This window comes from Pollachius pollachius (assembly GCF_949987615.1).
Source record: "Pollachius pollachius genome assembly, chromosome: 16".
NCBI lineage: Eukaryota > Metazoa > Chordata > Actinopteri > Gadiformes > Gadidae > Pollachius > Pollachius pollachius.
The window spans coordinates 11398573-11416072 of NC_136949.1; the positions used below are offsets into that span (position 1 = coordinate 11398573).

At 46.8% G+C, this 17500-nt stretch overlaps 1 protein-coding gene across 1 annotated transcript in view; it reads right to left on the bottom strand.

Moving 5' to 3' along the window:
* The window catches only part of gphnb (gephyrin b), a gene marked incomplete at its 3' end in the record, with an annotated part of 85315 nt that overhangs the window by 5135 nt on the left and 62680 nt on the right, over positions 1–17500 (bottom strand). Inside the window, 12 exon segments of the mRNA XM_079753118.1 lie at positions 82–169; positions 657–778; positions 2144–2297; positions 2736–2794; positions 3185–3304; positions 4404–4459; positions 4587–4679; positions 7002–7139; positions 8078–8120; positions 10523–10579; positions 14003–14077; positions 15637–15678. Coding sequence (XP_079609244.1) covers positions 82–169; positions 657–778; positions 2144–2297; positions 2736–2794; positions 3185–3304; positions 4404–4459; positions 4587–4679; positions 7002–7139; positions 8078–8120; positions 10523–10579; positions 14003–14077; positions 15637–15678 — 1047 coding nt within the window.

Here is a 17500-nt window from a genome sequence, read left to right on the forward strand (position 1 = left end):
CTTTTATCCCCACTGCTGTTCACTCTAACCACCACTAGGTGTCAGCAATATCCAAGGGGTAGGTACACAGGGGTAGGGTACCTTCTCTCCCATGGACACTCCTCCTGAGGTGATAATGACGTCAGCACGGCTGATTCCCTCATTCAGAGCGTTGAGGAGGTCATCGGGGCTGTGGTGCACACACACACGCAAACACGCACACACGCAAACACATATATGTATGGATAAAGTAAAAGCCTATTGCAGCCCGAGAACCAAAAACTGAGGTACAGGGGTTATGTAACAAACTGTTAGAAGAATACGTGAATACTCGATTCTGATGGGTCAATTACGGCATTCAGTCTGTTATTTCTGAATAGCAGACCATTGCTATGAATAACACAACGTTGCTATGGACCGCGTTTCTCACCGTTGCCATAGAGGCAATATTATTTTGTTCATAATTGTTTTCAAAAATCAATCATTTTTCGTCAAATTATTGACGTGCAATAAGTGGGACAATGTACAGCGAGCCGTTCATTATCGATAGACAAACGCAGAAAGAGTGCTGCAGACACTAGGGAAGCAGTAATGCAGGCGGAGAGACGTGGGGGTCAAGGCCCCCGTGGGACGGTGAGGGCACACGCTGACAGACGACAGACAGAGCCAGGGCGTACTTGTCTCCCACGATGCCCAGGTTGATGGTGGGGTAGCCGTGCTCCTGGATGGTGGCCAGCAGCGTGGAGCGGTTGCTGTCTCGGATCTTCCCTGGGTGGAGGTCGTCCTCTGGGTTCAGCAGCTAGAACGCGCAGAACAACCACACGCACGCACACACACACACACACACACACACACACACACACACACGCAGACACGCACACACACGCACACACACACACACACACACACACACACACACACACACACACACATGCAGACACGCACACGCACACACACACACGCACACACGCACACACCAAACACACACACACACACACACACCAAACACACACAACGCAGCATAATGAAGCGGCTACTGATAATACACACAGCTAGTTAACACTGTTATAAGCAGCTAACACCACCTATATTCTCCCTACCATAGCAGAGTTACTGTGGAGTTTGAACACATGCATGCGCACACGCAAACGCACACACATGATACAACGCTGAAGCTACAGAGTCAGAGCTAACATGCGTCTACTGCACTATGAAGAGACGAAAAGGAGATTTTTGTCTCTGCATGTAACTACGCTCTCTTGAAAATGTGTTGTTGACCTTTGACAGAAGCCACTGTTCCTGACCTGGATCTCAGGCTCAGAGAGAATGGATGTTGGGGTGGTTCCCTCCTATAGGTAACTGTATGCTGTCTTTATGCATTCTGTATTGTATTGTTCAGGGTTGTTTAGCAGGCGTGGTAAGGGCAGGCCTCTGTTTGGAGGTTGTTTTAGAGGCCCCTAGAGTCCAGGTTTATCTGCAAAGCACCTTGGGGGCCTTTACTTGAAAAGTGCTATGTCAGTGAATGTTATTATCATTAGGTAAGGTTAGCATTATAAGAGAACATGAATTGCCTTGACAAATAAAATGTCACTGTTGATGAAGTGTAAACAACATTGTTTGTTTAACAAGCCCCCTTTGCACAGCGATCCCACAACATTGCTGTAAAGAACATCTGGCATTATTCACAGAACCAAACATCCGGCTGTGTTCGGTTCAATATTTTCTGGCCAGCATCATCCAACCATAATGGTGGATGAACTGATGGTAGGAGTATGGTTGGGGTACTGTTGCTAGCCGTGCCCATTTGTACCACGCAAGCAACAACTGTTTGTGTGATCAGAAATACGTTGGAGGAGGAGTGATTGAGAAGCATGGAGTCGTACACATAACACGTCATCAAAATGTCCCAACCGTTCCACCATACCACTTCACCCTTTTTACACAATCCTCCATTCAGCTCCCTTATTACCTCTGCTGCCAGCTCAAAGGCTCAACCACAAGGCCAACCCCTTCCTTGTTTATACGGTTTATACCCAAGGCGAGGCGGAATAACGCCACAACATTCCCGGCTTGAACAGGCTGTGAACAGGCTGTGGAAGAGGCCGGAGACACACAAGGGGCATGTCCATGTTATTTTGGGTTTTTAGTTTTTATTAAAGCTCACCTCGTTGCCTGTCGACATGACGGCCACCACGGGGAACTTCTGCACCTCCACTTCGGTGACGCCAACCGTGGCAAGGAGGCCGATTTCAGACGGCCCCATGTGGGTGCCCTTACCCAGCACGCACTCCCCACGCTTGATGTCATGGCCGATTGGCCTGGGGCATGATTGGTTGGTTTGGAAGAAAAAAAATAGAAAAATAAGTTGAAGGAACACATTATAATCAAGGGTAGGTGTTTGCGTAATGTTTTGCAGCAAGAACCATGTGAAGGCAATGAAAAGACCCAGAAATATTGGGCAGTTTTGTGACGCTTGGTAATTAAAGCAGGCTAAAATGTAGCTTAAGCTTGATGTCAAGATAGTTTTACTCTTTACATTGTATTGTAGTCACTCGGGAATCGCAAAATATATTCCTTCTCTATATGATCTATGTTATTCATACATTCTACCTTTCTTGATCTTTCTGTGAATGAGTCGTATTTATCTTTGCGGCAATAACAAAACAGTCTGGGAATTTTGTATGGGAAGACAAGTGATAAATAAAGCTAGAGAAGAGCAACAACAACCAACAACAATGACAAAACAGAAGGCTCACCGGATGTCCTGGCCTGGACGGGCCTGCACCAAGATTCGAACCTCCAGCTCCTCTGTGCCCTGAAAACCACATCCAAAGGCTTGTATACAAGCACACACAGTATAGTAGTATTTACTGTCAAACACACTGTATGCTGTACAGTAGTGTTTACTGTATAGTACTGTTTACTTTCAAACACACTGTATAAGAGTGTATACTGTGAAACTCAAATATATTGTTTTGAAGGGTTTGACAAGGCATGGCCAAATTCAATTTCACTCCAGATAACTTCCTACTAGTAGTAGTAGTAGCAGTCACTCAATTCATTCACTTTACATTTTCTGCATTCAATATTTCAGCAATGTTGACTCCACTTTGGCCAGCAACCACCTCTAAGATTCGATATTTATCATTATTTCTACATTCTTTTGTAGGTGAATGGCCATCTGAAGGTCCGCGGTGAGACTCACGTCCTCAGACTCGCGGAGCAGCTCTGTGTCCTCCACCTGGACCACGGCGTCGGCCCCGCACGGGATAGGGGCCCCCGTCGTCACCCTCATCACCTGGCCCGGCATCACTGTGTGGGTGGGCTGCACACACCAACACAGACCCCCCGGTTAGACTGCTGTCTACAACACTACCGTGTGGCCGACAGCAGGCTGGTACCCAGGCGCGTGCCGTCCCTACGGGCAGGTGGGGCAGCGGACTACTTGCAAAAAAATATAGTTCCTCAGTAAATCATTGCTCCAAGTCTATTTTTAATAATGTGATTGTCACATTAACTATAGTTTCTGTAGGCTTTCCAACTATTTTCGGTGCGTTGACATCAAATTGTGGATGATGGGGGTGATACTAGTTGAGTTGATGTGTCATACAATGTTGGGGCAGGGCAGCTCAGTGATCACATCCCTCCGTATGTTTATCGCATAACTCTGCAGGCTGTTAGAGGGATTTCAATTTGTGCTAAAAGACGCCGATATGGTCATATTCTAGAACTGTCGTTGTTTTAACTCGAATTATTCCGCCAGTATCTTTCGTTTCTATATCTTATGCAGATATGGCGAGTGGTGTTGCACATGTGGTTAACAGTGTTGAGTTTATGTTCTTTTTAAAATTCTTACTCATCATTTGTTTAGTTAGCATGTTTCAATGTAGCTCAAAAAATACATATTAAAAAAAACACATCAATTGTGGGTGTGTGATAAGCCAGTAGTTTCTGCCCCACTGAAATGTAGGCTCATTGCATCACACTGGCTGTTCCTTTGCTCTGATAATGCCAGGGTACTTTGGGTAACATGTAACAGTGTTGTAATGAACGCAAGGAGAAACACAATGCACAAAGATAAACACTCCCGCTTCACTGGGAGAATTGGCCACGCTTCACTTTGGTCTGGTGGGGCTTGGGAAAGAGGACCGGGGTTCAAGTCCAGAGGTGGCGAAACCCGGGAGGAAGCAACATACTACACTAAAGTATTAAAACTAAACCAAACCAAGCCTGCGTTCCTCCTCAAGATTTCTTCCTTGTTGATTATGGGAGTTTTTCTTGACCTTTTGGGGCTTGGGTCTGGGGGGTGTCATACATATTTGGCCTGTTAGGCCCTTTAAGAATGTAATGGTGATTAAGGGCCATACAAATGAAATTTAATTGAATTGAGTAAGCTAAACAGTGTTTCCACTAGTGGGGCCGACCTGTTCTCCAGCCTGGGACTCTCCGATGATGAAGCGGTCACCTGGCCCATCGGCCGCTGAAAGGAGAAGAAGAAACATTCAGGGGCTGATCGCAGACTATGAATATCCCTCTAGCAATGGAAAAACAGAGGAATAGCAATAAAGAGTGAGCGACAGAGAGCGAGTGAGAAGCTCAATGCTCACCTCTCACAGCATAGCCGTCCTTCACGGAGGCAGGGAACGGTGGAAGGTTGTCTTTGGCATAAACGTCCTGAGCCAGGACCCGACCCATCCCGTCTGAGGTCAACAGCCAGGTTCAGAGAGGAGATGCAGTCATGGGAGCGAGAGAGAAAGAGAGACCGTTGAAGAGAACACAGAGAGAGAGATAGAGAGAGAGATGAAAGAGAAAGCATGTGACACCCTGCATCAGAATCTCACTGTATGACTCACCACCTGACACACCACACAGACACAGACACACACAGACACACAATTTCCTTTCATTTTAAAATCCTCTGTATCATTACCCCAATAACAACAACAACAACAACAACAACAACAACAACAACAAAAAAGACAGAAAGAGGAAGAGCAAATGCAAAGAACCTGTCGGGGGTGGGGGGGGGAGACAGAGATAAAGATAGAGAGGATGAGAGAGAGACAGAAGGGAAGAAGAAAGGCTAGGTAGTGGCAGTAGAGAGATAGAGTGTACGGGAGTGGGTGGAGGAGGAGAAGAATCCGAGCTCTTGAAATACCCCATGTCTTGTTTGGCTATTTATAGCCTGTGTCTTTGAGGTCTTGTGTGCTGTTATTACCTGAGCATTGATGCAAAGATCAGGGGCTCTGATATGAATGAATGCATGACAGACAACTATGCACACATACAAACACACACACACACACACACACACACACACACACACACACACACATTGGGGGCTGAGCTAATCCATATAATACTTAGCCGTGTCAGACACGTAGTAGTGTATACCCTACCCTGCCAACCCTTTCTTTAAAAACAAACGGTGGGACTGCTATGCCTCCCTAGGCGGCCGTTCAAGCAGCTTGTTAAGAGCGTGCACTGAGGCCCACGTGCACTACCTCATAAAAATAGACCAGCGGTGATGTCACCGGGCTGCAGAAGACCTGCAGAGTGTGACCCTCTGTTCGTCTCGGTTTGCACCGGATCACTTTTACAACAGAGCACGGCGGTGTCGTTTCCTCCAGCCGCCTGAAATCCGCTTCAATACAGCGGGCCGTTGTTTTCAGTCGTGTGGTTGGATGGACAGTAGGAATAGGTGCATTGATGTTGCTTTTGGGTCGTTATTAGGATTTGCTTTTGGTAATCCAAACACTTTGTGAAAATACATTTGACGACGACATTGACAAAGCAAGCACACACACAAGAAGACGCACGTGAATTCCTGAAGCATCCAAGCAATCATCGATGTGTGTATGACGTGTGCTTTTTGTGTGACCTGCAACCACTGCCTGATTATGGGAGGCGTTTTGGTGTGACAGTGATACACGGATCAGTATAGATATGTTGTGCTGGCAGGGGTTGATTTTAATAGCTTCATTTTCTTCACATTATTAACGATCCATGTTGTCCTGTAAGCTTACAAGTGAAGCGCTTGGCCATGAATGTGTGTTTGAATGTGTGTGTATCATTTAAGGAGTGTATGTGTTTGTTTTTCTTAATTCCTGCAATGTGTGTGTGTATGTGTGTGTGCCTATGCATATATATATATATATATATATATATATATATATATATATATAGTTGCACATCTGTTGTACTGTGGTATGAACACACACAAAAATCTGAATTTGTGTGAGTTTTACTCCTCACAAGATGGAAAGGGCTGAGTTTACTCGCCGTAAGACTCGATCAAATCAAATATGAGCAAGTAACAGTTGGATTTGTAGAAAAGGTCCCCTTTAAACACAAGGGGCGGCGTCAAGTTGAATTTCAAGGAAACCAAACCAAACCGAAACCAACTCAATGTATAGAGTGAGCTTGTGTAGCAATGTGTGTGTGTGGGTTTAACATGGGTGCTGGTGGACTGGGTGCATTGCTGTTGCAGGTGTGTAGGTGTGTAAAGGATGGAGACAGTTTGAGCGTTGTAGTCCTTTAATCTCCTTTAGTGTTGTTCTCATCTGCAGCCTCAGACAGACAGCCAACCAAGCAACAATCCGACAGATACAATGCGCTGCAACCACTCTTATTTCTGCACCATTCAATTAGGTGTAGCCACAGAAACACAAAACCTCAAATGCACACGGAAGACTTATCGATTGTTCTCTACAATGTGACTTTTGCTAAGTGATCTGCGTGCGATGATCTCGCGTTAAGCTACAATATGCGTGATTTTGCGATTCTTTGATAAAACACAAACTCATCACCGCTCGCCCTCCCTCCTCTCTCGAAATCCTCCCCACCATCAAGAGATGAGGCATGAGGTTCCTCTTTGAGCGTTTCAACCCCATCACTGTAGCCTTAAAGCCAGCAACAACGTTGCATAGTGGACCTTTAACAAAAGACCCCAGATAAAATGATGAATAAACGCTCTGCTTCATCCCGGGGCAGTGAGAGCCGCGTGGACCCGGGGGACACACCTCTGTAGTTGATGATCTCGTTGCCTAGGATGGCGGTCATCTCCAGCACGGTGATGAAGGCCTTGTCCATGGAGGTGAGAGGGAAGGGGGACATACGGTGTCTCCGGGCCACCTTTGTGATGTCCACCGCACTGTGACCTGTCCATGGCAGACGTCGGGAACGCAGCGTGCACACAGAAACACACACGCAGATGCACACACGCACACACGAGTGGGCAAAGCGTCAACGCACAAACACACGCACAAACACGTACACACTTTGCTACTGAAGCCCACCCCCATGTGTCTAAAAGGTGAGTTGGTTCTGGTTTTGTTTGGTTTCTTCAAAGCTTAACTTGAAGCCGCCTATTTTGTTTCAAGGGGACCGGTTAAATAAATCAGACTTTGGCAATTAACTCAGCCCTTTTCATCCTGTCAGTAGTATAACTCACGTGAAGTAAAACAACCGCATTTGATAGGCTTGTGTGTGTTTATACTGCAGCATAAAAGATGTGCAACTGTCAAGGCGGTTCACCACACTTAAACGAGAGAAGACATTTAGCGACACCCAGTGAAACATGCATATGCACAATTCTGATGTGTTTGCGTGTGCTAGGGTGTTTGTGTTGCTTTAGCAACAGAACATTCACATTTTATTTGTAGGTGTTGAATACCTTTCCCCCCCTCTCCTGCCGTTGCGTGGAGGCTTCTCTTGGCAGAGGGTCCCGCTAGTCTATTAATACACCTTGTAATATCTCTGAACTTAACAAAGCAAGGTGTAACTAATGCAATCTGCTCTCTCTCTCTCTCTCTTTCATCCTCCACACATATTCAGTATCTGTGTCCTGTTCACTCTTTTCCTCTCTTTACCTCCTCTGCATTAAAGCAACAAGAAAATGCCTGTTTTTATCATGACCCAATTTCTTGCATTTTCTGCTCACACACACAGTGGGCAGTGCACTGACTGCGCACATGGGTAAACACACACAAGCCGTGTGGTTTCGGACATGCAGTCAAACACACACACAAACACACACGCATGCGTGCTGGTGCATGGGACAACAAAGGCCCTTCGAGTCAGTAGACTTCATACTCACTTGATCTTAGGATATTTTCTTTGCTGCTGCATCGTGACTGCACCTGGAGAGAGATAGAGAGAGAGAGACAGCAAGAAGAAGAGAGAAAGACAGAGAGTGAGAGATACAGAGATAATGAGAGGGAGAGAAACAGAGACAGCAAAAGAACGAAGGAGAGAGAGAGTACATGAAGAGAGAATAGATAACCCAAGATAATATGAGATAAACCAGCGCTCAATTCTTTTTTGGGACATGCTACAGAGACATGAGAAGTTCTTCTGCTCTTTATATTTAAAATAAGTCTTCCCCCTTCCATTCTAACAGGTAGACGCGGGGCTGTATGGAGGACATTGTGGGTCTGCACTGTGGCTAGGTGTTTTTGTGGTTGTCCGGTGGTCGGGGGAGATGGCTGCTTCTCCCATGTTGTGACATCTCTACCATTCTACATGTAGCAAGCTAGTTTGGCCAAAAGGGTCAAAGGTTGCATTAAGGTCCCACGTAAAACAACAGTGGTCATTTTGTTTTTTTCCACCGGCATCAGGTTGGACAAGAGGAACGCCGGACAGATTTTCGTTTTGTATTTTCTATTCTATTCCAATTTTGGACAATGACAAACAAAGTGACTTTTTGGGTCATGCTGTGCCACAAGATTGTTTAACGGACACACACACTCACACAAACACACACTCACACACAAACATGAACACACAGAATTTTTGATAATGCTGTGGTGTAATTTTACACCACGGGGTGGGGGGGGGGGGGGTGATCTGTTGTGATATAGGTCCGTTATAGGTCACAGGTGGATGCACACTTTGCACCACACACACATGCACCGAGTTCTGTTCAATCTGTTGGGGCTAGGGGGTCGGGTAGGGGGGGGGGAGCAGGGGCTGAAATAATATAAATTATGTTGGCAAAAAAACAAAACGGTTGTGAGACGTCGACCTGTCTCAAGCCTGTGGAGATGTCTCAATGGAGCGTGCTGCTAGTTTTTAGGGGAAAAGGTCAGCCTGTGTATATCTGTGGACAGCAGCTATCCCTCCACCTGCCTGACTCCCCCTTCGTCTCCCAGACAGTACGCGCTCTATTGGCCCTGTCTGTTAGCCCTATTTCCATCCTGCTGATTCCGAGGTTGTGCATGTGTGTGCGTGTGTGTGTGTGTGTGTGTGTGTATGTGTGTGTTTGTGTCTAAGGAGTGGCCAGGGGGCTGTTGAGTGGTCAAAAGAAGTACACACAACATCCCCCTCACCTCCCCTTCCTCCCCACCTTTTAAAAAAACTGAAAAAAAAACTGCCTCCCCAATCCCTCTCCCCCCCCGCCCAACACACATACACATACACATCCATGCCCTGCTAACAGACACACACACACACACTCACACACTGTCCCTCAATGATACCATGGGGCAACCAAGATGGGTGGGGTGAGTGGAGTGGGGGTTGGGGGTGTAGTCGGCGAGATGGCGGATGAGGAGTAATAGAGAGACATTTGAAGGAGAAGGAGAGAGACCAGACAGAGAGAGAGAGAGAGAAAAATAAAGTAAAGAAAATGCTTGGCATGGCCTTTTCGAAAACCCACAGATAAAAAATATATTTGATTAAAACAACATCAATACAAAGTGGTGGACGGGGTAAAAAAATAAATAAAAAAGCTTCAACGAAATGAACAACAGCGACAAAACGGAGAGAGCTAGCGAGGAACCAGACAGGCTAAGACACCACTGAGCCTCCACAGAGCCGAGAACGCAAGGCCAGAAGAGGTGAAGAAAAAGCTGAATAAAACAAAGAAGAAGAAGAAGAAAAAAATGCAGACAAGAATGCAAAGAACATATGACAAGAAGAAAAACAACATCACCGCCATATACAACAACAACAACAACAACAACAACAACAACAACGTCAACGTGAAGCTATAACAGCATCCTGATGGCGTCTACTTTACGCACAAACTCAGCACACCAGACACGGCTAGACGAAAGCAGAGCATGTTAATCCCCCGGCGACAGAGCGACAGAGTGAGACAGGCAGAGGGACGAGGGATGGAAACAGGGAGCGGGCAAAGGACAAGAGGTCAGAAAGGTTGACGCGTGATGGAAAGGTGGAACAAAAAACACAAGCGGAAAACAAATAAAGGCAGATAGAAAGGTAAAAAAAAAGATAAGAACAGAGGTCAGATCCAAAAGAAACAGAACCAAAGAAAGAGAAGACACGATGATAGACAATGGAAATCAAAGAGGACAACTACAAAAAGAGAGAGCGTGGGACCAGACGGAGAGAGAGACAGAGAGACAAACAGACAGAGAGACAAACAAAAAGACAGAGAGCGAGAGAGAGAGAGAGAGAGAGAGAGAGAGAGAGAGAGAGAGAGAGGGCGAGGAGGAGCGGGTGGGGCGCGTGGGGTTAGGGAGTGTGGAGGGGGTAGGTGGGTGCTGTGGGTGGGGCGCGTGGGGTTAGGGATAGTTACTCGAGAGTTGAAGGTCCTCCTGCGATCATCTTTAAGCCCCTCCAACCTACACTGGAGCTAGTGGGGACAGAGCAATGGAATCACAGGCATCAGTGCATCTGTCCCGGGACGAAAGCCAGCACAGACAACACACCAAGAGGCAAACACACACACACACACACAAACAGACACACACACACACAAATGCCTGCAGGCATCGAACATAAGAGGCAACGATGGATAGCTAATAGATAGATAAACAGAGGGACAGAGGGACAGACAGACAGATAGGCGGGGAAATTGATGTAACACACAGATAACCCTCACAAACATTGATAGCAGATAGAAACACCAACTTTCAACCACGTAGATGTGTTTTTGTCATACAATACAATATTCCCGTGAGTAAACTGAACAAATTGTGCAAAAATCAAAATCAAAGGAAATAGACACAGATGTCTAAAAAACCACAAGCAAAACACGTGATAGAGGCAATTCACAAAAAAAAGCGTTCTGAGCATCGTAAAAGTGAAGAAAAAAATGTGTATCTGGTTTCTAGAGATCTACTTCTAACTTCGTCCTACATTCGCTTGTGTACAGTGCAATACAGTACGTTATCTCTCCGTTCAAAAGCTTGGGTACACAATGCAATGGCACATACAGAGACCGAACACACTGCGTTTGGTTTTTAGATCAAAGAGACGATGCAATGTGAGAGCAGTGACAACCGAAACTATGTGCACATGGGTGAACACACAGCCCAAAAATAAAGACGGTAACCAATTTCTTTGTGGGCGCAAAACAAAAACAAGAAAAATGAAAAATCAAATCATGATAAAACCATGGAGTTGTAACAGTCTGTTCACAGTGGAAGGGATTAACACACAAAGAGAGAGAGAGAGAGAGAGAGAGAGAGAGAGAGAGAGAGAGAGAGAGAGAGAGAGAGAGCGAGAACGAGAGAGCGAGAGAGAGAGAGAGTGAGGGAGTTGGAGAGAGAGGTGGAGAAAGAGGGAGAGAGAGAGAGAGAGAGAGAGAGAGTGAGAGAGAGAGAGAGAGAGACATATGAAACAAGACGTTTAGTGGTCTAATGGATGGGTGAGGAGTGGGTTTTGGGACCGAGGAGCATCCCGAAGCTGTCCGGGACGCCAGCTCTAAGACAACTAACCTCAAAACAGCCCCACCCCCCTCCTTCCTACCCACCCCATCTCCACCCCTACCCACCCGTCACTGTGAGAGAGAGAGAGAGAGAGAGAGAGAGAAAATGGCTTGCTTTATGTGGGATGTGAATGTGTCAAAAACATGCGATTCACAGGAACACACACACAAACACACACAGGCAAACACTCTCGCCGCACGCACACACACACACACACACACACACACACACACACACACACACACACACACACACACACAGTACACAGTGTACACAAATGTGGATTTGTGTGTGTGTGTGTGTGTTTGGTACTACATGTGTAGATTAGCAAGGGTGGCCAGGTCTGCCAGTTGGAGGGGGGTATTGGAGGTGGTATATAGGTGGTGGCTCAATCAGCCAATCAGCAGCCAGCGTGAGAGTCACTCCTGGAGAAAGTGACGTGAGGAAACTACGAATGGAAACTACACATGTCTGCTGTTCTTGTTGGGTGGCAACAGGTACATTTAAAAGAAGAAGAAACGGACACTTTCAATGGGGAGGGAGGGAGTTGAGGGGGGGAGAGAGGGAGAGAGAGAGAGAGAGTGTGAGTGAGTGAGTGAGTGAGTGAGAGTGAGGGAGAGAGAGAGAGAGAGAGAGAGAGAGAGAGAGAGAGAGAGAGAGAGAGAGAGAGAAAGAAGGTGAGAAAGTGTGAGAGTTAAGGGAGTGGTCCTAGTTGTTTCTGACTGGTGCACGGAGCATATGCTACTCCAGAGCTAGCTCGATAACCTATGCACACACACGCACACGTGCACGTGCACATGCACGCGCGCACACACGAACACACACACCCTCTGTTAATGAAGACAACAAATGTGAACACAAACAAACACGCACAAACACATGGAAAGAAAGCAGGTACGATTCCTTCATTAGCATGTCAGTCACATGACTTGGTGAATAGGTGATGAAATATTTCTGCAGGGAACAGCGCGAGAGAGAGAGAGAGAGTGCGAGAGAGCGAGAGCGAGAGTGAGAGTGAGAGGGAGAGAATGATTGGAAGATGGACGGTGGCAGTATTTGTTTGTGTGGTGGGAGTGGAGCAGGAGGTACGAGGGAGCAGTTAATCCCCGGCGACCGCTACAAAAAATGGCAGCGATTCAAGAGAGAGAGGGGGCTTTATGGAGCCCAGTCAGATGGGCATGAGGCAGGATGCAGCGGACTGGGGCTGACTGGGGCACCGGAACATCAGCTATGGTCACCAAGTGTTGTTATGCTTAACCTATGACTTGGGACACGACCCCGTCCGGACCATGTGTGATATTTATAGTAATTGTAAAACAATTGAATGAAATATATGTTTTGGACCAATAAACGCCGCCAAACTCCCTGTCCGATATGATCTTGCTGTGAGTTCATGTTTGTACTTTTCATCATTATTGGCCCTTTTTGGATTGTTTATTAACAGTGCATTTGCACTTTCCCTTAACGTATAGCACAGATTCTTCTGCATCCAAGCGACAGCCTAATATGTTTGTGTGTGTGTGTCTGTGTGTGTGAATGTGTGTCTGGAACAGGGCTATTTCAAAGCTCAGCAGTGAACGGAATGCTAGTTCTAGGTGAAGACGGTTGATGGTCTAGATTATAATTTCTCGCTAATGCTAGCTCTGAACCTGGTCCTGCTTTCTCCCATATAATTCTTTATAGCAAAAAATCTAAGCAGCTTTGACACCCTTCATGTTTAAGCAGCTTGACGGCATCGCCATGGTTACACTGTTTGTATTGTGGCTTGGTGTCGTATGGTTGTGGTGGGTGTGGTGTGGTTATGGTGGCTGTGGTATGCTGGTGGTGGTGGTGGTGGGTGTGGTATGCTGGTGGTGGTGGTGGGTGTGGTATGCTGGCTGTGGGTGTGGTATGGTTGAGGTGGGTGTGATATTCTGGAGGTGGGTGTGTTTTATTTGGTTATGGGTGTGGTATGGTTGAGGTGGGTGTGGTATGGTTGAGGTGGGTGTGGTATGCTAGTGGTGGCTGTAGGTGTGGTGTGGTTGAGGTGGGTGTGGTATGGTTGAGGTGGCTGTGGGTGTGGTTGAGGTGGGTGTGGTATGGTTGAGGTGGCTGTGGGTGTGGTATGGTTGAGGTGGGTGTGGTTTGCTGGTGATGGGTGTGGTATGGTTGAGGTGGGTGTGGTTTGCTGGTGATGGGTGTGGTATGGTTGTGATGGGTGTGATATGCAGGCTTTGGGGGGGGGGGGGGGGGGGGGGTTGGTTGTGGTTGGTGTGTTTCGGACAGTGTTTGTGCGCGGTGCTGTGTGGTGGCGGTTAGCCAGCATGCCGGTGGATAGTAGGTGAGTTAGAGGTTTATTTGTTTACCTGGTCCAAGGTAGAGTACCTTGACTTGAGTGTGATGACCTCATCCAGGTGAGCCCTGAACTCTCTCCGTGAGGCCTGGGAGGAAGCCATAGGACACATGGGTCACTCACTTACACATCTGTGGGTGCTGGATCGCAGCCCGCTCGCTCGCACATCCTCATTTAAAAAAATTGCATTGATTTTCAGACTTTGACACACACACACACACACACACACACACACACACACACACACACACACACACACACACACCACATGGACACACACACCCTTCCAAATCCGATTATTTGCCTGACAAAAATGTTGCTATCAAATCAAAGCAAATAAATAGTGGATACACCATGAACATTCCCACAAAAGATCCTATAAACATACATGGCCAGTAGGTAATCTCCTGTCCCTAGTTAGAAACTTCAGGTAATGGAATACATTACTAACAATTGGACTTCATCACTTGGGATCACCACTGAAGCATAGAACATAGCCATTGCATTTCAATTTGTTATCTTTTTGCTGAAAATCGTCAGGGATCAAGAATCATCATTGTGGGATTGCAGGCAGAGCGAGCAATATGCTAAGCAGCTGAATAATCATTGATAACGGTTGCAAATGTAATTTGAGCAGTCATCTCAATCCAGACCTGATTAGAATACGTTAACTTTGAGCTTTTATGGGTTTCAGAAGCAAAATGTATCCTGATGGTAAGCTAAGTAAAGGCTAATTGATGAGCTCATTCAGACAAACACTAGCGGTTGAATCTCTTCTGTGACTCAAAGCATACAGGCCACAGACGGGGGGGCCGTTTTTGGTGTCGTCTCCTCCTAACTCTATTTCAAAGAGGCACACCGGTCATTCTCCCGAGCCCGCTGGTACCCTGCACCACTCCAAGTACAGATTCCATTATCCCCAGAGAAACAGGGAATCAATAACTGACCCGATATCGCAGTAGGCAAGTGTCAGCACTATTTTATGTCCTCAACCTTTAGAGGATGAAGTCACCGGGCCATGAGCATAAGTAGTGGGATATACGATGTTATATATATATATATATATATATATAAAATAAATCTGGAGTATATCCTTCTTCTGGGATGTTCCTGCAGGGTGCGTATATCAATGTGTCTGTGTGTGTGTGTGTGTGTGTGTGTGTGTGTGTGTGTGTGTGTGTGTGTGTGTGTGTGTGTGTGTGTGTGCGTGTGTGCGTGGGTGCGTGTGTGCGCGGGCGAGCGTGTGAGTGTGTGTGGAAGGTACCAGGCCAATACACACGCTCAGGGAGATGTTTGCGACGTAGACATGGAGAGTTTGTTAAAGGCGGACACACAACGGAAGGACATCTCGAATTCAATCACACCGAGATTGAGAACAGAGAGCTTTGAGAGCTTCTTTGTGATTTGGTTGGGGACGACGACAAGGAAGTTCTGCCGGAGGAGGTGGTTGAGGGGAGGCAGTCCTACAAACTAAGCAAGCTAGGCCAGCCTAACGCAGGGAAAGGGGTGTCTGTGTTTGTGCGTGTGTCTATCTGAGTGTGTCTGGATGTTTGTGTGGGCGTGTGCGCATGGTTGTGTCTGCATGTCTGTGTGTGTTTGGCAAGCGATGCCATGACGACGGGCCAAACAGAAGGCATGCAGGAGTACCTCCGCAATGCTTAAGGTGGATGAACAGGAGGGGAGCCGCGCCTAGTGCCAAAGGAGAGGGGAGAGACAGACACACACACACACACACACACACACACACACACACACACAGACAGACAGACAGACGGACAGACAGAAGAGGTGACAAGAGAACAGGGGTTAACAGTGCCAATGGCGGGCGAACGCAGACGGACACACAGAGACAGACGGGATAGACAGACGGGCGTGTTGAATGCTGGCCATGGACACCCTTCTGCTCGGGCAGACGGGGGAAAGGCGGGGGGAATCTTTCCCAGGAGTAAGACATTGACGTTCAGTGTGGGAATGGACAAGGTGGGGGTGGTGGGGTGGGCAACAGGACAGGGGGAGGGCAACAGGGGGAGGGGCAACGGGGGGACGAATGATTGGCGTGTGTCAATCACCCCTAGCACAACACAACATCCAGCCCTCTGGGAGTGATACACACCCCACCTCCATCAGCGTGATCAGTGTCAAGGGAAATATATTCAGAGTGGAAAGTGCATATGTGTGCCAGGTGCATGTGATCTGACAGCTAAGATGTTTTACAAATAGTAAAGTATAGTAAAGTCTGAGTTTGCATTTTAAACCAGCTTTTTTCTGTATTGATTTGTGGCCGAAAAGGCATGCGCTGACATTGCAAAAAGGATCTTCCTTCATTCATGAACATGACTTGAACGTGACCTTCTAGTTACTGCTTGCCAATAACCAAGCACCAAGTACGGATTCCCTGTAGATAATTGGGGTTTCAAGGTCAAGCAAATCCATTTAGCAAACGACCCAGGCTAACAGTAGAGCTAAGTACTGTTAGCCGTCACCATGGACAAACCACAAAAACGATTGACTAAATCTTCTATACTTTCAAATGACATATTTAATGTTATTATAGTTTATTAATCTGATGGAAAAGTAATACATAATTATAGCAATCTGTTGGTGACCCTTTTTCCTACCCCAATCGCAGGATCATGGAGTTGGATTTTTATTTTGCTCCGGTGTACATCTGCCCACAATCCGTCTTTTTATTTCTTTTTATGTCTCTAAATCACAAATCATGATCCTAAGCATTTACTGTCACAACACATTCCGTCTTCAGATCTGAAGCCAAACCAGGAGTGACATGTCTTGACATTTCATGACATTTCAGTGTAAACGCCCCCGACTTAACAACTGAAGTGGCATTGGTCGGTCAAATGTGAGTCAAGTCCTCGACGGATGAACATTCCCGACACAGCAGCAGTGCTGGCAGGCTCTGGCAGTGGTACTGGAGCCTGGGGTTGGGTACGAGCCCCACGGCATTCATAAGGGAACCCTAACAATCGATAACACCATCAATTACTTAATCAATACCCCCCCCCCCCCCCCCCGGCTCAATAACTGCCTTTTTCGATGTGCCACGTGCCAGACAAAAGGAGGAATGCAGAGTGTGCGGATTGCCAAGCCCATACTGCAAAAAAATACAAATAGCACGCAAGGCACTATCAAATGAAAACAGCAGCACTTCATCCACACGTGCAAATGTGTTTGTCCTATCAAAGTAGGATATTTCCGTAGCGTACAATCTACCCCCAGAAGGTCAGCCAGAGCGTTGTAGCTGTGCTTTTTCCAACATTAGACATTACCCTATTATTACCCTATACAACATTAGACATTAACCCCTACCAATAAGCACTGTTTTTCTGTCTCTTGCTCACTCTCTTTCTCTCTCCCCAAAGGCACATACGAACGCACGAAGACACACGCACACACACACACATGCAGACGCGCACACGCTCACACACACGCATACGCACGCACACACACGCGCACGCACGCAAGCACACACACACACACACATACACACACA